General features: G+C 46.4%; 8 protein-coding genes across 8 annotated transcripts, besides 14 other annotated features; all 8 read right to left on the reverse strand.

Moving 5' to 3' along the window:
* Positions 1-27,061: part of a sequence feature (sequence corresponds to BAC RPCI93-29H22) that runs on past both edges of the window.
* Positions 188-210: a microsatellite.
* Positions 462-492: a microsatellite.
* Positions 524-589: a sequence feature (CT-rich).
* Positions 717-737: a microsatellite.
* Tb927.8.4330 (small GTP-binding protein Rab11) lies at positions 1,463-2,113 on the reverse strand (the record flags this gene model as incomplete). Its single annotated transcript, XM_842171.1, has 1 exon — positions 1,463-2,113. One exon carries the CDS (start codon positions 2,111-2,113, stop codon positions 1,463-1,465), a length of 651 nt encoding a protein of 216 aa, XP_847264.1.
* Positions 2,462-2,483: a sequence feature (AT_rich).
* Positions 3,681-3,712: a microsatellite.
* Positions 3,967-4,012: a sequence feature (A-rich).
* Positions 4,071-4,673, reverse strand: Tb927.8.4340 (hypothetical protein, conserved; the record flags this gene model as incomplete). The annotated part of the gene is made up of 1 exon (XM_842172.1): positions 4,071-4,673. One exon carries the CDS (start codon positions 4,671-4,673, stop codon positions 4,071-4,073), a length of 603 nt encoding a protein of 200 aa, XP_847265.1.
* On the reverse strand, positions 5,903-9,010 carry Tb927.8.4350 (hypothetical protein, conserved; the record flags this gene model as incomplete). Its single annotated transcript, XM_842173.1, has 1 exon — positions 5,903-9,010. One exon carries the CDS (start codon positions 9,008-9,010, stop codon positions 5,903-5,905), a length of 3,108 nt encoding a protein of 1,035 aa, XP_847266.1.
* Positions 10,728-10,751: a microsatellite.
* Tb927.8.4360 (hypothetical protein, conserved) lies at positions 11,038-15,144 on the reverse strand (the record flags this gene model as incomplete). The annotated part of the gene is made up of 1 exon (XM_842174.1): positions 11,038-15,144. The coding sequence occupies one exon, from the start codon at positions 15,142-15,144 to the stop codon at positions 11,038-11,040; it is 4,107 nt and encodes a 1,368-aa protein (XP_847267.1).
* Positions 15,829-15,850: a microsatellite.
* Positions 16,193-16,224: a microsatellite.
* Positions 16,545-16,567: a microsatellite.
* On the reverse strand, positions 17,258-19,990 carry Tb927.8.4370 (hypothetical protein, conserved; the record flags this gene model as incomplete). Its single annotated transcript, XM_842175.1, has 1 exon — positions 17,258-19,990. One exon carries the CDS (start codon positions 19,988-19,990, stop codon positions 17,258-17,260), a length of 2,733 nt encoding a protein of 910 aa, XP_847268.1.
* Positions 19,919-19,941: a microsatellite.
* On the reverse strand, positions 21,230-21,547 carry Tb927.8.4380 (hypothetical protein, conserved; the record flags this gene model as incomplete). Its single annotated transcript, XM_842176.1, has 1 exon — positions 21,230-21,547. One exon carries the CDS (start codon positions 21,545-21,547, stop codon positions 21,230-21,232), a length of 318 nt encoding a protein of 105 aa, XP_847269.1.
* Tb927.8.4390 (translation initiation factor eIF-2B beta subunit, putative) lies at positions 22,120-23,547 on the reverse strand (the record flags this gene model as incomplete). Its single annotated transcript, XM_842177.1, has 1 exon — positions 22,120-23,547. One exon carries the CDS (start codon positions 23,545-23,547, stop codon positions 22,120-22,122), a length of 1,428 nt encoding a protein of 475 aa, XP_847270.1.
* On the reverse strand, positions 24,373-26,379 carry Tb927.8.4400 (hypothetical protein, conserved; the record flags this gene model as incomplete). Its single annotated transcript, XM_842178.1, has 1 exon — positions 24,373-26,379. The coding sequence occupies one exon, from the start codon at positions 26,377-26,379 to the stop codon at positions 24,373-24,375; it is 2,007 nt and encodes a 668-aa protein (XP_847271.1).
* Positions 26,433-26,467: a sequence feature (AT_rich).

Raw genomic sequence — 27,061 nt, forward strand, 5'->3', positions numbered from 1 at the left:
CATGTCAAGTGATGTCACAAAAATCAGTCCCATTCCCCCCCGTACTCTCTTTTTCTGATGCGCTTCCTCTTTCAATCCGTCCTTCCCCAGCTCCCTTCAAAGACCACCACATCCCCTCCATAATGCAACACACAACAAAAAGGAAAGAGAGGAATGGAAAAAGAAATGAAGAAGAGAAAAGAGGTTGAAGGAAAAGAAAGGAAAGGAAAGTGAGACCCTACTCAGAGAATGCATTGACAGCAACAGTTGTGCCATTACGTGACATGGCACCCATTTCCGTTTCTTCATAGGAATACCATGGTTTTCTTTTTTTTTTTTGTCCGGGGGGAGGGGGTTGCCTTGTCGGTCATATATTTCTTTGCGGTTTCACTCCACTGCATCACCGCTGCTCCCTCCCCCGATAAAATTTTCCGCAAGTTCAGCAAATCGATTCCGTGAGTTGTTTTTTCTTTTTCTTTTTTTTTCTTCGTTCCCTCCTTCTTTCCTTCCTTCTAAATGTACGTATGTTTGTGCCTCACTGGAATTCTTCATTTTATTCATTTCCCTCCATCTTTTCATTCTTCTTTTCCCTCTTTTTTTTTTCATCTTCCATTTGCTCAAACAACTCCCACCCCCCAATCCCAAGCCTTTATGACCACAACGACTACACCAAACCCACAAAAGGCTGACCTACCTATTTCAAAACATTCAGCCATACCAAACCCGAATATGAAGGGAACAAACAAACAAACAAACAACAAAAAATGGAAACACAAAGACAGAACAGTGGAGAAACTAAAGGGATGGAATCGAAATAACGAGTGAGCATTGTTTTACTTATATTATTTATGTGCGCAATTATCCACTTGTTTGAAGGGTTGTTGTTAACCAGCAAAGCACAGAAACCTGAGACTGTTTTTTTTCCCCTCCCTTTTAAATAGAAAAGAGAGATGCGGCGCTCGCAGTAATAACATATACGCAACATAACGCACGCAGTCTCAGAGGTGTAACCGTGAGCGCAGCAAACGGACACACACGATTGAAATTTAATAACAGCAAGATTTGTCAGAGTAGCTTTGTATAAAAGAGGGCCTGGCAAACCAAAGAGGCACACAGAAAGGTGTAGGGGCAAAAGGTTCGTAAAGGAAGAGAGAAAGGGAAAAGGAAGGGAGGGAGGGCATGGAAGGGAACAACAACAAAAAAAAAGCGGTAAGCTGCGCCCAAGTATTTGATACTCCCCACACATCCCACTCCATCGGGCATTTGTTACTTGAGCAAATGTCACATGTTAGATACAACAAATGTCTTTACACCATAGTGTATGTATGCATAATTCCCGTCCACTCCTTATTTCGTTTCCCTACTCAACCACTCACAACCACACGAACACGAACATACACATATACGTGTGCACTCCTTTTTCTCTTTTTTACCAAAGTTACCTTTTTTTTTTCTATCCAGGCCTTAATCGCTTTCTGAAGTCTTAACAGCACCCGCCACTCGCCTTACCAGCCGGCTGGTTGGAATTGGAAGGCGAAAGGTTCACTGGCTTTTTGGCTGCCGCGCCTGCATTAAGAGGCGGCCGCTTGCCCGTTGCAGCGGAATCGACCGGCGCCACAACATGGTCATACACCGATTTCGCAAGCCACTCAAAAGCCTTGTCTACGTTTGTTTTCTCCAACGCGGAGGTTTCGAGGAAAGACAAACCGTTTTCACGGGCAAAGCGGTCAGCCACTTCCTTTTTGATCACACGCAGGTGCTCAAGATCGCATTTGTTGCCAATGAGAAAGATAGAGCACGTGGCGGGTACGAAGGCGCGGAGCTCCTGAAGCCACGTGGAAATGGAATCAAATGATGTTTGGTTGGTGATGTCATAGACGAGCATCGCCCCCTTCGCTCCGTGGTAAATCGAACGGGAGATGGCGCGGAAACGTTCCTGCCCAGCGGTATCCCAAATCTGCACTTTGGCGTCCCGCCCTTCAATTTTGATGCTTTTTGTCATAAACTCCACGCCGATAGTCGCCGGCGTGTCTTGACTGAACTCATCGGCTGTGTAGCGAGTCATGAGGTTGGACTTCCCAACACCGCTGTCACCCACGATAACAACTTTGAACGTAAGGTTCATGTCTTCCATTGTTTCTGGTTTTACTGAGTATGAAAGATATTAAAACCGTGATATGGGTTCTGCGAGAACTCTCCTCTTCCTTCCCTTCAAATACGTCACTTTTCTTCGTTTCTTCTCCTTCGTTCAGCTACTTCGTTGTAAACCTTCTTCGTGATGTCCTTTGTTTGCGTACGATTATTACTTGCTATTTTTATTCTATTATATACTTTTTTTTTTTTGCTTCTCTTGGCGGATTTCTCTTCTTCGTCTTCCTCCCCTTGATTGCTTCAATTATCCTATCACGGCGACTAGTTGTTTCTATCTTCCCTCAGTTGTCAGTGTTTGGCCTACGTGACAAAACCGAAGAGGTCAACGTACAAATTAAAATTAAAAATAATAACGATGACAATGACAATCATTATTTTTATATGAAAGGTGCGAGATAAAGGGAAAGGGAAAACAGGAGGAAGTTGAAAAAAAGGGGGGATGATGTTTGGGATACAGTTGGAAAGTTTTTCAAAGGCTCACTTCCAGGCTTTTGCATCAATTACACTAAAACAGAAGCAGTGGTGGCATCCCGTAACGAAACAGCACGCAGTCGCACTGCGAAACTCAATTAATATGCTGTAACAGTAATGCCATCTCGCAAGTCACAGTAGCAACAGCAAACATCACTTCCAAAATGATATATCAATAATGGAAGAATCGGAAACGAAAAAGAAAAGAATGCGTACGGTATCAGGCAGGCTTCCGGTACCAAATGGTTTCAACAACATCACTCAAAAAAGACAACAGTATGTTTTTTTTGTGTGTGTGGAGGGAGGAGGAGGAGGTGATCGTGTTGGTAAGTGAAAAGATAAAAGTAGCCCTCCTCTCTCTCCTCCTCCTCTATTTGTATCCTTCGGGGACCTAAACGCGTCGGCGAATAAAGGGGAAGGAGGAAAGAGAAGACAAAAAGAAAACAAAAAAAACTTATCAGAAGTAATCCCGGGCTATCGCCCCCCCCCCTCTCTCTTGTCTATTCATTTCTTTTTCTTTTTCCTTTTCCTTTTTCTTTCATGTTCATAGGCGCTCGTATAATTGGTTAACTGATGAAATTTAGCGTCGTTTCGATATTCTCCACTTTTTTGTTGGTGCTGTTTTTGTTTTCATCTCCCAACACACTTGTCAGATGAGGCCCATCGCCTCATCCCCTCCGTATTCCCTCATATAATAATGTTACGATGACGAACTTTCGGAATATATTCACCTCCTCGATTTTTTTTCTCTTAAAAAAAGGATATAAAGCAAATGGAAAAGAAAATCAAAAACAAGAACGAAGACGTAAATGGAAAATATCCACACGAGTGTCATGAACCGGCTATGCATCCCCCTTTTCCTACTTCCTTTTATATTTTAGTGTTACTTTAAACACCAAATTACTGCAGTGACAGCCAATCACAGAGACTCATTTCGAAACAGCACGGGGGGGGGGTACACCAAAAGAATGGATAAAAAAGTAATATATAAAGAAAAAAGACAGTGATTTCTTAAAGAAGTTTAACTTTTAAAAAATGTACGGAAAAGAAGAGCAAGAAACGGTCCCACTACCAGCAACACAAACAAATCAACGAAACAAACAAACAAACAGCGCTGTGCGGTAAATTTTAGTAAAATATAAAAGACCATCCACATTCTCTTCCATACACATGAATAGGGGACTAACAATTACGGGAAAATACAGAAGAAAATGAGTAGAACCCTTCCAGCGGGAAACCGACCACAACCGATGTGCCTCCGTATAGAAATACCTACGTATATTCATACTCGGTGGGAATACAGAACAAGAAAAAGAAAAAAAAGCACCATCGCGGTCCACGACACCGCCATATTACCCACCTAGCAACAAAAGACAAACACAAAAAAGAAAAACAAAAGAAAAGAGAAAAATATGGTAAAAGTGGGTGTAAATTTTTTTTAAAAATGAGTAAAAACAGGTGGGATTCGCTCATTTAACGCAAGGCACTCCACAAACATCAACATTATACATTTTCTTCTTAGTTTTTTCCACCAGAACCTTCTGCACATCAAACAATGCGAGCATTTGAAACAATGCCGTAACACAGGCAGCAAATACCACCATGGAATGCAACGAACAGCTATGCACGGCTCTTCCCGACTTTCCAATCACTGCTGTTTCATTATCAATAGTCCCCGATTCATTCAGCATGGAGGTTAGCTCCGCTGGGTTATTCAACGCATCAAAAAACTCCGAGTGGTTGAGAATTCCCAAGTCGCGGCAGTCCAAAACGACAAGTAACGTCAGACCGGTGGAATGAGTGAGGAAGCCAAATGTTATTAACAACACGAAGGTAATGATGTACAGCAAATACCGCTGCTTCAGGCTAATGCAATGCAGCGCGGCGTAGCAAAAGAGAGAAAGACTACAGAAAGCAACGCTGAGCATATGAAATACGGTGAAACGGTCCCGCTTCACTTCACGAAACACAACCACTGAAAGGCACACGGCGTAAATGGTTGTACTCAAAGCCAATAAAACGGCAGTGATCACGCTCATGAACCTACGGAAGCAATTACCGACGGAAGCCATGATGCTAAATTACTATAGAAACAGATATATGTATATTATAAATACTTGTGTATTTGCCTGGGATACCTCCTTTTTTAAAAGAGGGGCCTTCTTTTTTGCACTCACGCCTTTTTTTGCCCTCTAAATATTCGTATTTCTCGTTATTGATTTTTTTCTCTAACTCCTTTGAAAAAAAAAAGATGATTGCTGGGCCTCTTTACTTTATTAGTGTTGTTACAAATGTAAACACTGTCGAAGGTGCCGCCGTCACGACGAAGTGCGAAGGAGGTCAAAAAAGCAAGTCGAATATATGGAAAGGAAGCAAGCACAAGAAGAAGGGGAAAGAGATGACAAAAGTCGGAATAGCATTAGCTTCTCTGTCATTTTTTTTTTGTTGCACCTATCAGACACACATGAATGCATGCACAGAATTCGCACAAACATATAATTAGTCGCAACAAGCCAAGTGAAACTGTAAAAGGTGAGATTTTTTTTTCTGCGATGATTCATCGGCAGTTTCTTCAACAAAATAAGGAAGTGAAAGTTCCACAGTAAAGGCATTTATTCCTCCTACCGTTAAAATACAGTGGTTGCAAGAACGAACAGTTCCCAGTGCCGTTTTCCCGTAGGCAACAATGCATAAAAATACAAAGGAAATGACAAGCAACAAACCTTGAAGGCAAAAATTTCTGGAACAATGCCTTTAACCAACAAAAATAAGGCGGTAACACCAATGAAAATAATAACAATAACATTCTCGTAGAAGCAGGCTAGAATAATACTGCTAATAACCGTAATAGCGATATTAATTTATTGAAAAATGCAAATAAGGCAATGGATACAATACAATTGTCATTCGGTTGTGTCCTGGTCAAACGTTTGGGTATCCTCTGGGTATCTGAGAACACCATTAGCCAAATAAACAATAACAAACAAAAAAGCAGATGCTCGTGGCTGTGCACATATACATGTATGGGTGTCCTCGCCTCTTCTTTTCCCCAATAACTAAAAGAGAGGTCATGCGGAGCCCAATCAAAATAACTGTATTCCCACAGACGAAACCCATTTGATGTAAACAAAATACTGTCGATCATTACCCTCTAAGCAGTATAAAATTGCAACGTGCAGATGCGGACCATCATCGATGAATTGCTTTCCCGTGTACGCATACACAGTATGTACCATCGAGTTTACCTGCTCGGGGACATACTGGCGCAACGAACAGAAAATGTAACTTATCAAAATAGCTCTCATGCACTGCAATTGGGTAACACACCTACCACCACATGTCTCTCCCCAACTTGAAGTACACCTCGTAAAAACAGTGCGGCAGCAGCAGCAGCGCTAATACCGAGAAAAATGAGGAGCCACCGCACCATCTGAGCAGCTTGCGCATTTATGTAGCAATCGACCGCACGCTGTTTCCGAAGCATGTGAACTCTCTGGTTCTGATAAAAGTCAATCAACCGCTGGCGGGCGGCAACCGCCTGTGCGCGCTCCAAGAATGCTTCGCAATGCCGCCCTTCCAGAGAAGCCCACGGGTTGCGTCGCGAAATTAGTTGATAGGGACAACTTCCTCTTTCGTAGACCGCCACTGAACTTAGGCGGCGGCGCGTGTTGCTTTTTTGAACATCTACACATGGTGACGCCCCCCAACGACATGCGCCACCTACTGTAGAAAACAGAACAGTCATGGCACGCTGACATAACTGGTGCTCTTCTGCCAACGGCGAGCTGGAGGCCGAAATAGACAATGTAGGCTCCAGCGTTTGCGGAGTTGTTACTCCGCCGTGCTCAGAGGTTTCCTCACGCCACGTAGAAGAGGTTACTGGCGTTTGTCGGATGCTAAACAAGGTCTTGGCTGGTGAACAACTTCTCAACCTTCCAGAGAACAATGCCGACCGTACATGAGCCCAACGTTCCCTGCTCCGGCTTGTGGAAGTCACTACCGGCCTTGCCGATGGGGCAGAAGGAGACGGACTCCCGCATGTAGAGTACGAATTCGCAGGCGGTACTGAGTGGTCAACTGCCGGCGGTGACGGTGATGCCGCCCGTGAGTTGAACCCATCTCCTACTCTGTTGTGCCGTAAATGGAGATGGTTGGAGCCTACCCGCCGCAGCCTATCTGATGTTGCCGCCCCTAGCGGTCCCGCATTTGCAGAGAGTTCAGTCTTAAGGAGTGAAAAGTACAACGCTGGTACAAAGATTTGATAGCTACGTGGCTCCTGGTTGTGATGCAAGAACCAGTGCGAACCGGAGTGCTTTGGTTTGGGTCGTAGACCACACGTTAAAAAATCCCAAAGGAAGCCACAAACTTGGTTTCCCCGCTGCCGCCTTTTCGTCCGCTTTCTGTGCTTTAAACGACACTGGCGTCGGCTAGCCAATAAGCCACCAACGAGAATGGCACCGCACGGCACAAGGAGGAAACAGGACGCGACAAACGACCATAAAGATCTCGAAACGACTGCCGGTTTGAACGAGGACACCAAACCCATAGCTGCCAGTACAACTAGCATGAGCTGCAACGCCAGGCTCAACGCGAATTCTACGGGTCCGGAGTACGGCCTACATACAACCAGGATAACAAGCATCCCGAGGTGAAGGATAACGGAGGCAATGAAGCCGGTCCAAGGACTCGCCAAACCGTCATCTTCCTGCATAACAGCAGAAAATATAACCACAGCAGTTTTTTGGGCCAGCACAACAAGCTTGAAGTAACGCCAGGAGAAGGTGTACGGCGCATACAAAAAGTGCACCTCATTCTGTGAACTGTGAACTCTTCCATAATAATTTTTATGTCTCATGCGCTCACGACCACTTTGACTTACTCCTTCACGCGGCACTGTTCCCCGCGCTGGTTCCCACTTTCTGCCAAAGAAATTTCCTGAATGGTGAAATGCCTCTGCTGTATTTCCACCAATTGCAGGCACCACTTCCGCTGACCGCGCAGAACAGCTCCCTGAATCCTCAAGTGGATAGTGCTCCAAGGCCAGCAGCGCCTGTCGTGTGACGAGCCCGTAGAGTAAAATAAAGAATGTGGCATACGTAGTTGACGTGAGTAAGGCAGACGCGTAGAGAAAGAAGTTTACGCTGTCACAAGAGACATTCGATCCGACCATCAGCTTTCGTGCCTCGGTAGTGCTCCACTTTGAGGTATCAACCTCCAAAACGGAAGTAGACTTATTATCTGCTCCACAGGCGACAGGAGCATTGTTGTCAACCACATCACGACAGGGGATGAGACCGATGGCACTCCGAATGAGCGGGGCGTACAGGAAGGAAACGAGAAGTAGCAAAGTATAAAGAAACAAATGCCGAAACCACAGCTTTGCATCAAATAGCCACCGGCGACCGCCCTCTGAGAGACCAACTGAGAGCGACAACGCGAGAAAGAACGTCGTCAGAAGGAGCATGCTAACTGGGAAGTATATTAGCGGGCTGCAAAAAAGCGACTCAGTCGATTCCCACAGGCTCTTCCTTAGGAGAAAAGCAGCGGCAGTTCCACTTCCCAACAGTACCAGCAACTTCAACAGTGCCCACCATAATGAAAAGGCATGCGTTTCTCCATGCCGCCGCTGCATCATTTCCTGGTACGCCAATTCTGCTTTCGCACAACGCAGACGGGTCTCTTCCCTCTCTCGCTCTTCAACCGGTCTTTCCATGCCGCCTTCGCCATCCCTCCACACACACCCGTTGTGACTCGCAGCAATGTTCATCAGCGACTCAGCTACACGCTCCTCCACGGAATGTGGAGCCTGTTCCAAATGCCGGAGCTGCTCCAATAGTTGTGCCTGCCTTCGCTTCCCCCAGATGAGACGCAGTGTGAGACCAACAGCAGCTAACAAGCCCACAGAAACGGCACTGGCTGCAGCTATTGCCACCTTTGTGTCCGAGGGGATAGCACGCACCAGTTTCAACAGTGCGCTCCCGCTCTCGAGCACTTCCAATGAATGTTGTGCGTGAAGAAGCAACGTACATCCGGCCAAGAAAAAAACCGCGGTACAGAGCGCATACGCAAACGCAATGAATTGGGGTGGACCTAGCACCGGCGCAAAAAGCACGACGAGGGAAAGCGGTGCCACAATGTTTGTGAGGGCAAAAACCCTACGCAAATCTGGGGGCATCCACTTGGGCAAGTTCAGAGTGGAACCTTCAAACATGCGAGTCGTGTTATTATGTTTTGAAGTGCCATTGACTGTCACGGCTACACCGCCACCATGGGAAATGGCATTCATCGCCCTGCCCACAAATCGAAGAAAGGAACTGTACGCTGGCGGAAAGACACTTGGAGCTATCAACACTGTGAGATTGATGTATTGAACGTAGTTTGCCAACAACTCCACAACATCATATAGCATCGTGTCGAGACCTCCACCAATCAAAACATACAGATGGGAGGAGCTTTTCCCCTCCCTTTGTTCTTTCGGTTGTCTTTAAAAAAAAAAATAGTGAAACACAGTATTATGTAAAACAAAAGGGATGAGACAAAAGGGACGGTATGGCGGAAATAAAATACAAGTGTACAGCCTCACACATCTTCTCCGCAATCGATGTGAAGTGGAAAAGGTAAGACAGCAAACACACACAATAGGGGAAACATTCTTCACGGTACACGTAATCATATGTTCACGGATGGAGAGGAGACAGAGTTGCAATAATTTAATATAAGTTGTTAATTATGTATAATTGTATGTCTATGTGTGCTTATTTAAGAGTTTTACTACCATAATTTTGGCCCTCATCTCCATATAAATCTTGTGGTACATTTGCAAGCACCAGTACCTATTTCCTTTCTCATTTTTATTCCTTTCGCTTTAGCATTAGTTAGGTTACGATTATTATTATTATTACACTTTTTTTTTCGCACACTTCCCCGTTTTTCTTCGTCTATCCATCCCCGAGTTGCACAAGCAGCACGAGTAACATGAGCACCGGTATTGTTAGAAGCGGCAAACAAAAAAAAAGGAATTTGAAAAAAAAAATCAAAAACAAACACACAAAGTCATACAAGTCAAAGAAAAAAAACATTTACATACTGGCAGCGGGGCTAGTAGCGAGTATGGTTTAGCTATTTTCTTTCAACATTTGTTTTGCAGCTTTACATAACCCCGTAGCATTTCGAGCGCCGTGTTGTGGGAGAAAATAAATCCAGGGGAGGAAGTCAACCACGTCTGAAAAAAAGGCGTGTGTGAAACCTCACGAGGCGACTCCACCAATTCCAAATATAAACACAAACACAAATACAGACACGGATACCACCAGTAACAAACAATGTTTCCCCCCCCTTTCTCCTCCAAAATAAAGACATATATTAAACCTCTCGCATTTTCGCATTTCAGGGCGCGCTCCCCTTTCCACTACAAGAGCATGCAATAGTAGGTGAAAAAGAAAAAAAAAAGAAAAAGTGGAAACCAAAAGACAAAACCTTTTCCGCACGCACACTCATGCGCGCTCACGTTCACATTCATACCAAATATTGTATACGAGTGACTTCGAAGGAGAGGTGCCCAGAGAGGGAGAAAGATGCACACAACCATCAGCATCACGCCTCACACTGGTGTGGAAACAATATTGATATCAGTAATGCTAGGGGAAAAAAAAAACACAAGTAATATTTTAAAAGGCCAAACCAAAAAATGTTTGATTCTCCCCTCCTCGATCCACCGAAAAGCAAGAATACATTTTCAGCCTCACTACGAAGATATATACAATCATATATGCACTACAACGCGAGTGGTTGTACAATGAAAAGGACAAAGGCAAGAGATGGGGGGCAATGCAAAAAAAAAAAAAGGGGGCGTGTATGTTTATGAATATAGTTGGAAGAGCGAGATGTTATTCATATTGGAGTTGAGACTCCGGAAGAAGGTGAATACACATCAAGAGGCACTTGCAGGCAAAAATCGTGCACAGGCCCTTCCAGATGTAATTTCCCCCTTTCTCTGCTCCACATTCACTCAAAAATACAAACGCACAGGCAGAGCATCAGAAAGGAATAGTGCAACACATAAAAACTCGTAAGGACTTCATCACAAAAGGGGGAAAGTGAAGAAAAGATAGCAAATGCAACAAAAAATATATATATATATATATATACATTGCTCCTTAACTTCCTGCTTGCAGTTTACACAGCAACGCAAACAACCGACCCCCTTCGCTCTGTCCCGCAGACAGAAAATTTCATTATTTATCTGTTGCAGCTTTAAATGTATTACCAATAAATATTAACATGCACATATACGCAGTCACATACGATTATTTCTGTCCTTCAAATTGTTGGTTATTGTTCATGGGCATTCTTTTCTCTTCCCTTATTTCATTTTCTACGCACCCGTTAAAATGGCACTCAAACCGAAATGAAGTTGCTTGCATGCGCTTTCTGTTACTACCACCGCAAGATTTCTTGTTCCGTAACTGGCGTAGTACAGTTCTCAATTTCAACTCTTCCCTTTGGATGCAACTTCAATTTGCATCCGTTTTTGAAATCCATGCCACATAACTCACGTATTTTGAAACCATCGACAGCTTCGCCTTTAAGGACATCACGCCGCACTCGCTCCTTCACTAGTCTGTTTCTACACACCCACCGCTCTAAAGCCATCACGTTGTTTGGCGGTAAGGCAGCGGGTGATGACAAACTGCTGCAGCAACAATTACGAGTGAACTCCTCCCATGATTTGTAACCAAATAGTTGATTGTGCACACTGTAAGCACTCTGGGCGTTTGTTAAACTAATATTGTCTCCCTTGTACATCATTCCTCCAATGCACATGGCTAGGGACAGCGTTGAAAAGAGGCAAAGCGCCACAAAGAAAATTTGCATGTAGCGTCTGATACTCATAGCGATGCGGTGGTCCACAGCCATCTGGAGAGATTCCAACTTCCCTGCCTCAGAATTATATTCGTCAACCAACTGTTGTCGAAGCAGGTAATGTCGTCGCAATTTCGGCATATTTTCTGCATTCATATTAGCCGCTCCCCTCACCAGCGCGCGGGCAGACGAGACATCCATCCACGATTTTCTTTTCGCAGATGGAGAACCTGCCATTTTCAAGGCAGCGTCCAACGTTACCGATTGTCGTCTCCCTGTTGTTGTGTCCTTGGGCGACCCCTCAGCTTCGGCTGACTCGCGAGATCCGGTTTCCCTATACTTCTCCAGCGGGTCGGGTATGTCTTCCAGTAGCCTTTGAACAAAAGCCTCCCAGTTCCCTTCACTTTCTCCCTCAAGGGCGACATGAGGTGCGAACTCGGGGCAGATTGACGGGCGCCGCTCGGTGACAGTAGTGTCTTTAAGATCACGAGGCAGAAGACGATCTAAATCGGCAGCCTTCAGTTCAGCGAGTGCTGCGCATAGCTGTTCCTTCGAGAGCATGGCGGATATGCGGTCTGAGACATCACTGGTTATTGTCTGACCGTATGGGTTAACGTTACCTTCCTTAGCGACTGGTAAGTTGCTTGCCACGACAGCCAGTGCGCTGCTCGGGCTATTTGACCCCTTTGTCTTACCACTACCTTCCTTTGCTGTTTTTGCGGCGGTTACCGCTCTGCTCGATGGGCCAACAAGGGGATTCCAACATTTCTTCTTGTGTTCCACGAGTTTAGCGAAAAATTGACTTGGTTCATATGGGCTCGACGGACCCTCATCACCTCCAGCGCTTTGGCGTATCGCCGGTACATCACACCCCTCGGCCTTAGCCGCCAAGAACTGAGACTCGGAAGGAGTGATCCAAAATGGCCTCTCCGCGATGCCAGCCGTCATTTTGAGGGTTCTTCGACTTTGCAGCACCTCCCCATAACGTAGAGTGTTGCTGTGTACATGAAACGCCTTTCCACACTGCCGCATCCAACGAAGCATTACAGAGAAACAAGAGGGCTTTCCTTTTGTGGCGTCATCTTCCTTCTTAGCAGAATCGTACTCTTCGCCATGCTGCGTTTCATGGCGCCAACCATCCAACGCGTTAGAGGGAACTGCCACCCCTGGTGGATAGCCGTCGTCAGGCAAGTAGTCGTCCCCTTCCCTTATTAACGATGACAGTACCGCCTTCAGTTCACCCCTTTTAACTGCTGTCTGTTCGTAGAGCTCATCATCCATCCCACCCCCCTCACCTTCACCTTCACCTTCGCCACAATCATGGGACAGTGGAACTTCTTTGTATCCACGGAAGTATTCCTGGGGTTCGAAGGATCGTTTGTCACCAAAATAATCGTCTTTCATGACCTTTTCCTTCTTGTCAGTCTCTTCGGGTGCATTATGTTCATCCGCAAATACTACAGCTGTTCCTATATCGGCACCATCCGAAGGCCCTGAAGCCGGTGCCCCCTCTCGATCCGCACGATTCCCACTTCTTTGTCTCGTGTTATCCCCTTTCACCCCACCTCCTGCCGCGGGCAAACTTGCTAAAACTTGAGGATTCTGTGCAGGTAGACCCGTCTCCCTTCCGTTCGAAGAATCGTTCACTTCGGCGCCTGGTTGCGGGTTATTGGCCATATCCCCCGGTGATTGCGCAGAACCAACTGTAGTACCATCTCCACGTGGGGGTAAATCAGGGTCAGTACACGCAGTTGCTTGCCCCTTGCAGTTAGGGTTGTCAAGGCTTTCACCCACCACCACGTTATCAGGCGATTGGTTTTCAGCAGTGTCTGCCACAGTTTCGAAATCGCGCTTAAGACGACTCTGTAGTCGCTCCACGCGTTGACGGTCGTTACGAAAGGTAAGTACAGACCCCACGATAAGGGCAAACATGGGAGCAACAATCATGAGGGCAACCGCAGTTATGGTGACGGCATTTGGAACAAGCTCTCTGGTCGACATACTCCCCACAACACCGAGAGATCCAATAAACGTAAGAACCAATTGATGCGAAATACTGTACCAGTTTTCCACAGGACGTGCATAAGGCCTGACCATCATGAGGTACGTCAGGTACACCAAGCAGATGCATGTGATGAGACTAATACCCAACCATGCAACCACTGACCCTGGACCCCGTCGCATCAGTACACCAATAAGGACCAGCAAGATCCTTTGCAAAAGAAACAAAATACGTGACCGACGAAACTGATACTTAAACGCCACGTACAGCGAAGACGAGACGTTTCTGGACATCAAAGTTTTTTCATAATAAAGCTCCTTTTTATTGAACTCATCACAGATACGCTTTTCAAGTGGGTACTCGTCCACCAGGATGCTCGTAGCTCGATCGATTGATAGTATGAGGAAAGCAGGATATGCGACAAAGTAAGCAATGAATACCAACGACATGGACATCTTGTAGAAGTTGTCTATCTCACGGCAGGATACTCGAGGATCGTATGCCAGACGTTTTTCACGAATATTACCACCACATAGCTTAATTTGCAGCGATTTAGAACATTTCTGCGTGTGCTCCGTGAAGTTGCAAGCAAGACAAGGTTTTTCAGTTGTATCCCAGGAGTTTGAAAAGTTTCTCGACCCCCCTACAGCGGATTTCATTCTGATCATCATCTCTCCTTCATTACAAGACACCTCAGTGCACACTAACAACCTCATCATATTCAGTGTCACCGGAGTAAAGGCAATGGAGAGGGCAATCAGCGCAGTACTGGTGAGTGCTTTGGACAATTTGTCCGTCAGTTTAACCTGTATCTGTCTCCCCTTTTGAGAAATACTGAGTAAAGCCCATATGACAATTACGCTACTGGCAACAAAAAATGTAATAGCCACTGCTTTATCATAACGGCCTATTTTCAAGGCTTCAGCTGAATCTTCTGTTGGCAATGTAACGTATATGAAGTATCCCGCTGCAATAGCAATGCCGCAAACGAGCAGTTGGATTAAAATGCTGCGCCACCTACGAGCCTGGACATACACCTCTTTTTTTGCTTCGTAAGCGAGCAAGGCAGACGTTGCCCTCTTGTTTTGCGTCACACGTCTCACAGCTTTTTGTATTGCGGATACCTCTTCCCGATGCTCGGCCCCCCGATCGGCGGCCATTTCCAATCGTCTCTTTTTTTTCTGACTCCGACGTAACATGAATAGATAGATGATGCCTGCAACAAAGAGAACAATGAGACCCACTCCACCAGCGAGAACAAGAATCCTTTGTGTTTCGCGGGTCATTATTTCCATTTTTTCTGCGCGAGGCGTGGAGACAAGCACTGCGCCAAGTACTGTAAAGAAAACGGCCACCACTTGCGCGAAAAGACAGAGGGACGCGCCCGTCGAAGACACAATCAAGAACCCTCCAAGAGAGATGACCATGGGAATAATGACAACAATAAATGTGTAGTTTAGGCGACTGTCGTGGGGAATCCAGTTGGGAAGTGTGAACATTTGTTCCCTTTTTTGTGAATCCCCCGTTAGATAATCATACGATATATGTAATAATGCCAACTGGCCTTTCGAAAGCGGCTGCAGAATTATTTCTGGGAAGCTGTTTGGTGAGAGAGAGACCATGATGTACAAGTATTGCACGTATGCCACCGTCATGTCAAATAGGTCAACGAAAGTCATTGTTACTGTCGCCTAATTACTGGTTCTTTGCTTAGTTGTTTGCCTCCTTATTCTCTACCTCGCCTTGCTCAGAGGCGATATATTTCCTACCCCACCACTCTCCCTGCCTCCTACTTCGTATACTCTTCTTCACTTATATCTACCTTTTATACCACTTGAAGATTGTTTTGTCCACTTCCTTGACCCTTAGCCCCTCCGTATCGATGTGACGGTCGGCGGAGACGTATCTTTGAAACCTTAAATATTCACTTTTTTTTTGTCCTTCCGTGGACTTACCGCCTTTTGACAGCCGGCGACTCTCAAACCCTTTCACCAACAAAAAACACGGCCGATGTACTGCCAAGCAAAATTGTGTGTGGTCGTTCGACAACTATTAGTTCTATAAGAAGGGAGATACAGTAAAATTTTGGGAAGAACGGAAACCATTATTTTTTTTCTTGATGAGCAGGCGGACGGTCATCCCGCGTAAGTAGAACATCATTTCTGGCCCCCCTTCACCTCCTTTGGCAGGTAGAAACAAAAGAGGCACACGAGCGTTGGAGGAAGAATAAAAGGGAATAAATAGCAATAGGGGGAGTAGAAACACAAATATATGAAGTATTCCTCAACCCCCCCTAAACTTTTATGAGACCCATAACGGAAGATAAGAGGAGGAACAAACGGCGGTTGATATGCGGGAATGGCGAGGAGGAGGAGGAGGAGGAGGCAAAGAGCAAGGGGCGATTCACTCATGTACATTAAGCATATGCACATATGCACACGAATGGGCATTTTCCCACCCTCTCACCATTTGTGTTTCCCAAGGCCCAACATTACCAGAATTGCATATAAATGTAAGAATGTATATATGCACACAACACATCATACAATCAGTGTTGTCATAACCACACAATGTACTTTACTCCCATCCGTTACCGAATCAATCTTCATTTCGTTGCCCCCTCCTCCCCACCTCTCCGCCCACCCTAAAGTTCAATCGCCTTCTCCCATCCTCCCCATTCCCAGTCTTCACACCATTTTGTTTCATTAATTAAGTTTACCACAACAACTCATCCCTCTCCTCCTCCTCCTCCTCCTCCTGCCTCATACACCTACTCTTCTTCTTTTTTTTCTTTTGTTCCCCTTCCACTCTATCAAGTTCTTAGTGCTCTTCTCAACAACGTTTTTCCATATTTCCTCGCCCCCGAGTAACAAAATGTCCGCCACAAATATTTCTCTCTTGTCAAACTTGTCCCTCTCCCGACTTTCTTTCCCTGTGATACAGGTGTGGAAATAAGAAGGGAGTGTACAGGAAATAAAGATGAAACCCAAAACAAATAAAACCGACAGGATGGAAAAAAAAAACAAAAGGAAAGGAAAGTATATATAGTGCGACAAGCACCTTTACAGCAAGATGAAACTAATAATAATAATAATAACAATAGAAACATAGCACTGGAAGACATATATTTTTTTTACGCATATACATGCACGTATATATACATATATATGCACAAAAAGTGTCGACACGCAGGAGAACGGAAGAGGAGTCGCAACCAAAGATAATCAAAAAGACAAATAAAGCACGTTCGTGCACAACAATTTAATGAAAAGTTACTGCATAGGTACTCAAATCCACACTAGAGAGAGTGTGCCGACTAGAGGCGACCAACAACCACGGCGAACGGAGCTGAATGTCCACTAACGGATAAAGTTGCATAGTAACAAAAAAAAAACAGCTGACCAAACTATATTGTTATTGTGGAGAGAAAGGTTACATATGGTCACCGTACATTCCTTTACTTTATTTGGATGCCCTAACCCTATTTTATGAAGCCGAATGCTGGCCGTTTATATTTTCTATTGGCTTCCATATCCCGTTGTCCACGAGGCTCTAACATACAGAAGCCACGTGTAATGCCACATATATAAACAGATGTATATTCACCTTTGGCATGGATTACTCGCAGCACATGGGAGATGGTCAAGAGGGGCACGCACACATATAATTAACACCTCTCAAAGTATAGTTCTCCTGTTTCAAATTTCTGCGCACGATGACGCAGTCCGTGCCTATCGCTGGGATACTGGCACCAATTCGTACCATAATTAACGCTAAACGCACGGGTTCGGCTCACTTTGGTGCACTCTGGATCACTCGGTAAACCCCAATAATTGCCCCAACAAAACCAACAATGGCACCCGTTGGATGGATCATCGCTTTTAGAGGAGCATCCCGCTTCCCTGTGTCGTACCCCCCAAAGCAGTACATCACAGCAAGGTAAAACTCCGCTAAGTAACTCACCTGAAGCCAAATGGTAGCACTCCAGTTAGAATGAGATCGCACCAACCATATGTAGTTGAAAAGCCTTCGCATCAGCCACGGAATAAACAGAAAGACAACCTCAGCGCGTCCTGTTATCGACTTAGACGCTTTTTGCCGTACAGCGGCATTCCCATTGGTCTCAACTTCCTCCGTGTCAGTGACGCCTTTTTCCTCCGCTGTTGTGTCATCACCACCCTCCTCGAGCTTTTCACCCTGTTCGTCGGGTGATGTCATCTCAACAAAGAGCTTGCCGCATACACGACAGGCGGGGGCGATGTTCTCCGGATCAGCAGCCTCAAAGTAACCCGGGGAGGAGCAAATGGGCACGCCGAAATCGAGATCCACATCTGGGAAGTACAAATTTGCCTGCCGCCGGATAACGAGCTCACGGAAAAGCATTACGGAGCCCCTTGTGTCGGGGTCCTTACAACCACAGCGAAACCTGGGATTGTCTCTGACATTTGTATACTTGTACCAACCGGGGTTCAACAGACGAATTGTGTTCAGGAGGACGTCAATGCTGGCAACTATCAACCATAGCCAGTGGCAGTGCCGTTGAAGAAGCGCACGGTTTTTCTCAACCGGTGACAGGTTTAAAAAGTGCTCAGATGAAAGCAGGAGGAGGTCGCGGAGCAGACGGCGGGCAATAGTCGCGATACTGCGCACGGCCTGAAGTAGTATGAGAGGTGTGCTGAACTGGAGAATACCCTTGCGTCGACTCGCAGGTTTCCCCATCTCTGCTGCAAGACCTCTCTCCCTCTCTTCTTCCCTGTCGTCAGAGGGAGAGACAGTACCATTAGACTCTAAGTGGTTATCACCTTCATCAAAGGCTGCACCGAGTGAGAACATGTTCTCTTCTGCACCTATATCATCACCGTTATCAACAGCACTCCCACAACGTGCAAACTTGGCTCTAGAGGGTTGGTTCTTTGACATTTTGTTCATACTGTCACCTTCACCTTGGTGAGGCAACCGCAGAGCATCACCAAGCTTCGGTTCGTACGGCACAGTTTGGTACATTTTAAAATAACTCTGATGAGAGTCATCAGGATTTCTGCTCGTTGAGAAACCCTCGTTGTATGTGTCGCCTTTGGGTTTCCCTTCTTGCATCAAACTATAATTAAGCGAACCACCGCAAATGCTGCTGGGTGCCGTATTGTTGTTGTGAGCGATTGATGTGTTGTTGCTGTTGCTTGACTCATCATCGGCTCCAGTGCATCGGAGTGGCCGCAGTAACGTGGCAGGTTTTGATAGTGACGCCCTTGTGGTGTTACCAATACCAACTGCATACATCTCAGTGGCGGCAGGGTATAATGACGGAGGGGTCGCGGAAGGGGCGAGAGAACCCGAAGTGAGCGCCTCAGTTCGCAGCGGATCACGAACCATGAGACCTTTACCTTCTGATAGTGTTGAGAAACCCGCCACCTTGCGGTCTCCATCTTCTTTAGCCTCCTCGCTTTGCAACGCCATATCAGACGCTTTAATGGCACCAGAAACTCCCACCTCCTTCTGTTGTATCCCGGTCAGACTCGGACCAGTAGTAACTAATTTCGCATCGATAGAATGCAACTCTGAGACGAACTGACGAGGAAACTCCACACGAGCGACGTGCTCATATGTGTCACCAGGAACCAAAACTTCCCTATTCACAAACTGACCGGCGCTTCCTCCCCCAACACCATTGTTGTCCCACCCGATAAGTCGTCGCATCACGGACCCCGGTGGAAGGGATAAGTATCGGCATAAGAACGCCTTAAATTCACCCTTCACCTCCCTCATAGTCCTTCCATATTTCAAGGCAAGTCTTTCGTAAACCTCCTGCAGGTAAAAAGCATTCACTATCCAACGCCCCAACTTGAACAAGCTGCGTCCGTGGCGAATGGTGTTAATATTTTTTCGAAAACGTTCTGCCCAGTAATCTGCAGTCTCCTCCGAACCCTGTGGGAGGATTGACGGCCGCATCAAAAGACAAATTAAAAGATGCAAACTACACTGCATACACTTAAATAATCTGTCCCGACCGTCTGAAGCTGTCAACAAATAAAGAAATGTGCTTCGTGGAAGGTCATTAGGAATCAAGAACGCCATGTTGTCATCAGCACCCTGCAAGAAACCACCTACTCGCACCTGCGTGCGGTCAAAGTTGTCACCATCTCTACGTGAAACAACCCTGTTAGCAATATCTGCCTCCTCATCGTCGTCCAGACCATCTTCATCTTTTTCTGTGCCAGTGTTTGGATAAATAACTGTCATGAATGGGTCAACGGTGCCTGAATCTAAAAAACCTTCTGGAGAGCCATCGCCGGCCGGATCGGCTGCGTCGTCTTTACGCTTTGAACTCTCTTTGGGGAAGCCAAGTTCCTCCTGCAGAAGCTGTGAAGAAGTTCCTATTTTCACCACTCTCTTACGCGGTACTGGTGCTTTAATCGCAGATGATCCAGCGACCGCGTCAGGCAAAAACTCCTCCTCATTATTATTATTATTGTTATTATGTGCCCCAGCAACAGCAGCGTCGCATCCGCTGTTGTTACTGTCAGCCATTAATCCGCAGCTACTGCACGGTAGTTCGTGGCTGATAACCAATTCTGTTCCCTACAGGAGAACCAAAGTAAAAGAGGGTAAATGAAAAAAAAAAAGGGAGGCGGGAGAAATAGGGCAGTAGTACGGGGCAAAAATACACGGATCGACGCCCGTCACACTTTCTCCTTCCCGCTATAAACCGAAAAAATAAAACGAAAACACATACACACACACACAAAAAAAAAAAAAGAGCGACGTTCCACAGTTCCATTTTTTTTGTACGTATACCACCACGCGAAGCACACAAACCGGATGGAAATATCACATCACAAACCTCACATTCATGTGTTTAAAGGTGCCTAATACAACAAGCCCAATAATGTAGAAACATGTACACCGCCTCTAGCGAAAAAAAAAAAATGGCTCAGGCACCTCATGAATAATGTGCCCTCAACTATACAAGGAGAATCCCAGTGGTTGTCTAATTGAAAAGACACACAAACTCGGAAATTATGAAAATTCACACCGCTACCTTAATAGTTTGAAACACTTCCTCCCTAAGTCACAGTTCTTCATCTTAGTTTCCCTAGCTTGGCTACAGCAAGGGATGGTTGCGGGTTAAACAAGCGTGCACCACACACGTATCTATTTATATATGCATAGTTAAGTCATACACTAATAACCCCCTGTTTAAAAAAAAAAGACAAAAAACAAAAAGCTAATAAAGAGAGGTTTGCAAAAGCTGAAGTGAAGTATTACACCACACATTTTCACCCTGAGGTGGACAAGAGTTATCCAAGTAAACGGAAGACAGGTCAGACGATGCGGACCGACAACTTAGTGATAATAACAACAACTTGTTCGCTGGAAGTTTAGCATTTTAGCGGAGGAAACGAAAACAAGCTGTTTTTTTTTAAAAATCGATGGCTCGCGACAAAGAAAGTGCCCAACAAAAAAAAGTTGTACTGAAGAAGATTTAAAGCACAACACCCCGTTACACGTCCAGTTGGTGCCTGAGAAAATTAGTTTCCTCCACCATTTGAATTTTTCGCCCACAACTCTCACCACTCACATCCAATACTCACGATATCGACGCCTGCTGCTTCACCCTCCCCGCAAAACTATTCCTCGTTACTTTCCCGCAGGGCCTTTGATTCTCATTTACCCTTTCCCTCTTCCTTCTTTTGGTGCTCATCGGCCTCAACATACTCTTCTCCTATATTTTTTTCCCCCTTCCTCTGGCTCCCTTAATCAATAAATTCAAGCAGTGGAGGAAACATACTCCCTAGTTCCTGCTGCGGCGAGGCGCTTACGCTGCGGCGCGCTGCCGGGTTCATAAGCGGGGAACTTTTGCTCCCGCTCCTCCTCATCCTGCACTCCTGCGTAGTGCATCCACGCGAGGCCGAATCGCTCCGTGTCTTGCGTGACCATGGCAGCATTGTAAGCGATAACAAGCGCGGCAGGGGTTAAGAAGGAAAGGTAAACACTTCCAACATGCCTCGCATACGTCTTTGTGAACTGCCACACTTTGTTCCACCTACTCTCACCGTCAGCGGTACCGTTGAGCATCATAAACATATATATTTGCTTACGTGGCCGCAACTACTTTTGTTTTGATTATCGCTTGCGCTGCTACTGTTTCTACCGGATATTCGTCTGCGTCCCTTCCTTTCCGCACGAGAGGATGAGAGTGTGAATATGGAATAATTATTTTGCAGTGTAAAAACAAGCAGCCTGTGAAAGGTACACGGAACACGCTGTCAAGCAAAGCGATGAAAGAAAGAAGGCATGGAAAGTGCAGGAAGTCACGAAACAAGAAACAGTAACCTCAATAATGAGTGCAGCCTGCTAACACCGCATACTTGAGAAATGTGTTACACTCATCACCCTTTCTCCCGCATACTCGCAATAGGAGAGGAAAAATAATGGAGCGAAAACTGGAAAAAAACGAGGGGAACCCCCAGTATGGTCTCGCTACTGCATCCGACTATCAACACCCCGGCCCCCTTTCAAGTCAACAGTCACACGGTTCGTTCATTACCATCTTCTCTCTGTGTATATTCCAAAATCATCACTCTTCCCCCCCCCCCTCCCCCAAGTTGCCTCCGCTACCGCAAAGCAACAGCATTAAGCAAACGCAAGCATCACGATCAGTCCTCAGGACTGTAGTTTTCCCGAACGATGCGGTGAATCTGCGACGGCGTGTACTCCGACTCGTTAGTTGCGTAGAGCGTAATCAACTCTGGAGGCACATACTCCGTCACTGGTGAGTGCACCACAAAAGAGCCAAACGTGTCAACATCAGCTCCGTACGGAGCTGGCAGTACATCACCTGGAGACCCGTATGTGTTCCACGGTATTTCTTGTGCTGAAGAACGAGAAATTTTCACCAGGCTTGTGCAGTACGCATCACTGGGGTAAAATGGAGTCATTTTTATGGTTGCGGTTACTACGAGCACGGGAACGGCAAAATGCTTGGCTGCGATACAAAGTGGATGGGTTCCAATAGGCGCAAGAATCCCGCCATTTGCGAGGACGTTTTCAGCACCGATCAGCACTTTTGTGCAGGTACCCATAACCGCAAATGCAGAGCTGTCGGGTAACACTTGCACTTCTGCGTGCTTGGAGCGTAGCTCCGCTGCTAATTTATGGGACGCCTCGCACAGAAGAGGTGCACCCTCCAAAATAATAACTTTAAACGAAGTTCCCGCTGACAGAGCATGTAAGAGGTACCGACGGGTTGTATGGCTGCTACCTGTTGTTATTACCGTGTCTGTTGGGTGCAGTTGCTTTACCGCACGCTCGCATAGGGCGTCGCACATCCCCTCTATTTCAGCACGGAGTTCTACAATATGTTGCAAGACACAGTTGAAAAAATCGTGGGCGTGTACGAGCACGGCCGCTTCCTCACGCACCACGCTGTCCACCTCACGCCGACTCGGCGCCCTGCGGAGTGTTTGCCTGCCAGGGATGCCAACGGTTGATATTTCCTGCTCCTCTTCCTCATAACTCTCATTGGAATCATTTGTAGTGCCCGTCCCCCGTCCTGTACCGCCTGCAACTGAGCACACGCCACTCGACTGCCGATTAGTGGTCGCCAGCCGCTGCATATCCAACGAAGCACTTTTCTCATTGTCTGACCCACCCGCATCCCCCTTCTCAAAGCTATCAACCTCATTACTGCTCACTTTACATTCAACGGCAGCCGTACGAATAAAAGAGAGCACGCGACGCGTGACATTTGTGAGCAGAAGCGTACCAAATTGGGCGCGCAACATTGCGTCACCAGTGAATGAGATGAGCCATATCAGTCGATGCACGTCCCTAGAGGTTATAATCTCACAGGAGTGGGAGTGAGTCCCTGTAGTGCCTTTCTTTTCCAGATGGTTTTTAAATTCTGTAATAATTTCGTGCATAAGCTGCACCGAGCCGCTGGCTGCCGTCATCGAAAAGCTTTTACCATCACGCGGCCCCAACTTGCCGCGGCGAACGTTTCCCACAAACTTCTCAATAAGATCCCCGATAATCTCCATTAAAGGTGAGGCCTCCTCTTGTATCCGAATCGATCGTTTCCCCATCGCAACTATGACTGCTACCACCGCCGATGTTTGTGACGGCCGTGCACACTGAGCTGCGGATTAAAAACGCTTGCGTCGGATACCGTAGAGGAAGAATCCTGAATCACACAAATTCACTACCTTGTATGACATACATGTACGAAAACACACATATGGATATGGGAACGAACATTTGTTAACCAAGAAAAGAACACAAACAACAACGGTTAAAAGCGGTGAGAAATCGTGGGTATCAGGGAGTGTGGAAAAGAAAGCTATTGAATGAACAACAGAACGAGCGCAAAGAGACAAAGTCTCAGATGCCCCTACATTCACGTGATATTCTACCACAATGAATAACGTCCCGATAGGAAGCTACACATGGTAATTTTTACGTGTATATACAGTCAAAATAAAAAAGGAAGAAAGGCGCAAAAGAGTGAGCTCTCAATATAAATTAGGGGAGGGAAAGAGCGAGCCATCCACGAGCTGGATTAATGGAAAGTCAGAAAAGAAACGCGAAGAAAGTAAAACCAAGAACAAACGCCTTTCCTCTAGCTGCTTGACACAAGAAAACTTCCCTTTCTACGCAAATCTAATACCTCCCGCATGACCCATTTCCAGATCCTCCGGAAAGCGTGGGCGTCAGGAGCCACTCCACAAAATACCTCTAACGTTGTGTTTGTCTACATGCATGCACATCAATGCATATGTGGGAAACAAATACTACTGCGTTTACTTTTCTCGCCGTCCGCCTATTTTTTCTTCTTGCTTCTCCTGCTAAAGTAAGGAAGAATACATAATCACAGTAATCGAAGCAAACAACCACATACCATCCTATTACTATCACCGCTGGCGTTCCTCCCGCAGCCGGCGCCTCTCTTCACGGCGCAGCACTACCGCAGCCAAGCGTTTAATCTGCTCACGGCCCAACGGCTCATCATTGTCCAATAGAGCCATAGAGCGCCTGCCTTCCTCAGTGTCATCCTCGTGTTCACCAGAGTCGCTTGATACTGTAGAAATGCCAAGCTTTCCCCCACCAATGGGTACGATGCCATTTGTAACGCTATCTGTGAAGCAGCTCCCCTTGTCAAAGAAGCAGCTTCCATCCGTTTCCGGTGACGGCGGATTGTTTGTAACGGGGGTTGACGTTGTTGGAGTTGCCGTTTTGGCCTGTTCCTTTATAGAACACAGCTTCACACGCGTGTTGGACGATGGAAGGTTCACGTGAATAGATGCCACACATGGCGCTGTTGAAGTGCGGTCCACCGTTTCGTCGGCAAGGGATAGTATTTTTGCCCCCAAGAGTTGCAAATTTGTAACAACATTTTCAATCTTTGTCCGCGGAACCACAACCTCAGGCTTATACAATGAAACTTGCTCTGCGAGTACATCTGTGTGCTGCACCACCTCCGCCAGAATGCGTTCCAGTGTTGTCAGCTCCCCCAGAGCTGAGTCACGTTTACACGACGCATCGGTAACGTAGCTATCCAACTCGCTCTTCATGCAGAACGTTACAGGTGCGGGGTGTACGTAGGTAACTTCGTGATCCTTTACTTTTTTCTTCAGTCTCGCAACCTCATTCTGAAGGTCTTCAAGTCTTTTTTGCTCGTCGCGGTACTGTTTTTGAAGCTGTTCACGCAGCGCCTGCTCTTGGGAAAACTTATTCACAAGGTCGTCAAGTGACTCTGCTTCTGTCACACGCATCATTTTTACAAAACTTTTTTCGAACGCTCTCATGCGCTCCTCATCCTTCGCCGATCCACTTGCAAGAAGGGCATTAGCGATCCTGTCAGATAATTCAGCCCGTTGATTGTAGTCAGACGTACCAGCAACCACAGAATTTCGATCAGGGGGTAATATAGTTCGTCGTCGCCTCTGCAGGACAAGTTGCTTCTCTATTTCAGCTTCTTCGATGCGCTGTAATTCCTCATCAATTTCCTGCTGCAACTCCACTTGCCGCTGCTCAAGACCTTGTGTTTGACGTAGTGCAGTTTCCACACGAAGTCTTCTGTCAGCAAGGGCTTTGTCTTTCAAATGCCGTGCCTGCTGAAAAGAGGAATCAAAGCTCTTTAAATCCCTTTGCACGTTTTCATATTGCGATGTAGCGTTGTGATAGAGTGTTACAAGGCGCGCATATTCCTGGTGGCGAATATCAAGGTGCTGCTCCAGAGCACGCGTGCGGGCATCACGACCAATAGAATCTTCCACAAGCTCCTTCAACAGCTCACGGTACCCATCATTAATCCTCGCAACAAACCGCTGGTGCCCCAGTGTCTGATCAAGAAATTTTTCGAGACGATGAATCCGCAATGCTACACTTTTGCTTCCTGACACGGCGCCATCTTTGGCTGCCTCAGAAAGCTCCCTTTCGTTGGTTACACGCTCCTCCTCATTTCTGCGAATTCCTTCCTCGATCTTTCTCACTTGGTGTGTCAGGCGGTTCAGCCGTCTTATTGTTGCATATTTGCGACGGTCCAAAAGTTCCAACTCCCGGTCCGTTACGTTCTTGCCACAGGCACGAATGGAGCGGAGGTGCGTATTTTCATCGTGCATCATACGCACTTGCGCGCGATTGGAGGCAATTTTCTGTTGATACTCCCGTACCACCTTGGTCCGCTGAGCACTGATCTCATTAATCCGCTGCATGTAAAGTTCCACTTCATTTTTTGGTGCCTCAGCCACAGTAGCGTGGCGCGACCCCGCATTGGTTCGCTGTTTCGAGGGTTGCTTTGGACTCAACTTCCGTTGATCATTCCCGGCAGCATCCCCGCGGGCACTTCGACTTTGAACGGAGGATCCCTGTGCTGGCGGAGACGAGCGCCCCGCTGCCGCTGAAGGCAACCTAGTCATGCGAGCAGTATTTGCGGGCTATTTACCGAGGTAAGGAAAGGAAAGTCACAGACAAAAAATAATTTATACATATATATATATATATAAAGGAAACGAAGGCGAAACACGGCGGGTAATGCAAATGAACAATCCGAGAAGGGGGATATCCCCCTTGTTTTCTACTCTACAACTCATACTCAACACTCACGCGTGCACAGACTAAACTGTGTTTCCAGGTTTAGCGGTGAACACTCCACCTCCCCCTCGCCTTCCACTCAAGAAGAGTGAGGCCCAGAACACACACAAGGGGAAACAAACAAACTTTAGTGTGCAAACCAAGAAGTCTCCACGTAAGTGTAAAGGGGGGGAAATAGCGCGCAACAGCAAGGACGTGTAAAGCCTCATGCGAATTATTTTAAAAGTTCCGGCTCAACCGACTACTTGGGAAAGATGACTTCAAACATCTCAACCGGCGAGACTGCGCGCGGGGTGCTCCGCCGCTCAGAAACAGAAGAGAAGCAAACAGATTCATGCGCCGTCAGACGCAAACCAAAGGTAACGGGCGGGAAGCAAAAGCGCAGGTAAAAATTCAAAAGGGAAATGAAGCCGCTGTTAAGAAAATTTACCTCCCCCCAAAGTAAAAGCAGACATTTCCCAATATCTGACTGCGATGAAAACAGTGGTGCAGCACGCTTCGTCAGCA

This window comes from Trypanosoma brucei, chromosome 8 (assembly GCF_000002445.2).
Source record: "Trypanosoma brucei brucei TREU927 chromosome 8, complete sequence".
Taxonomy (NCBI): domain Eukaryota; phylum Euglenozoa; class Kinetoplastea; order Trypanosomatida; family Trypanosomatidae; genus Trypanosoma; species Trypanosoma brucei.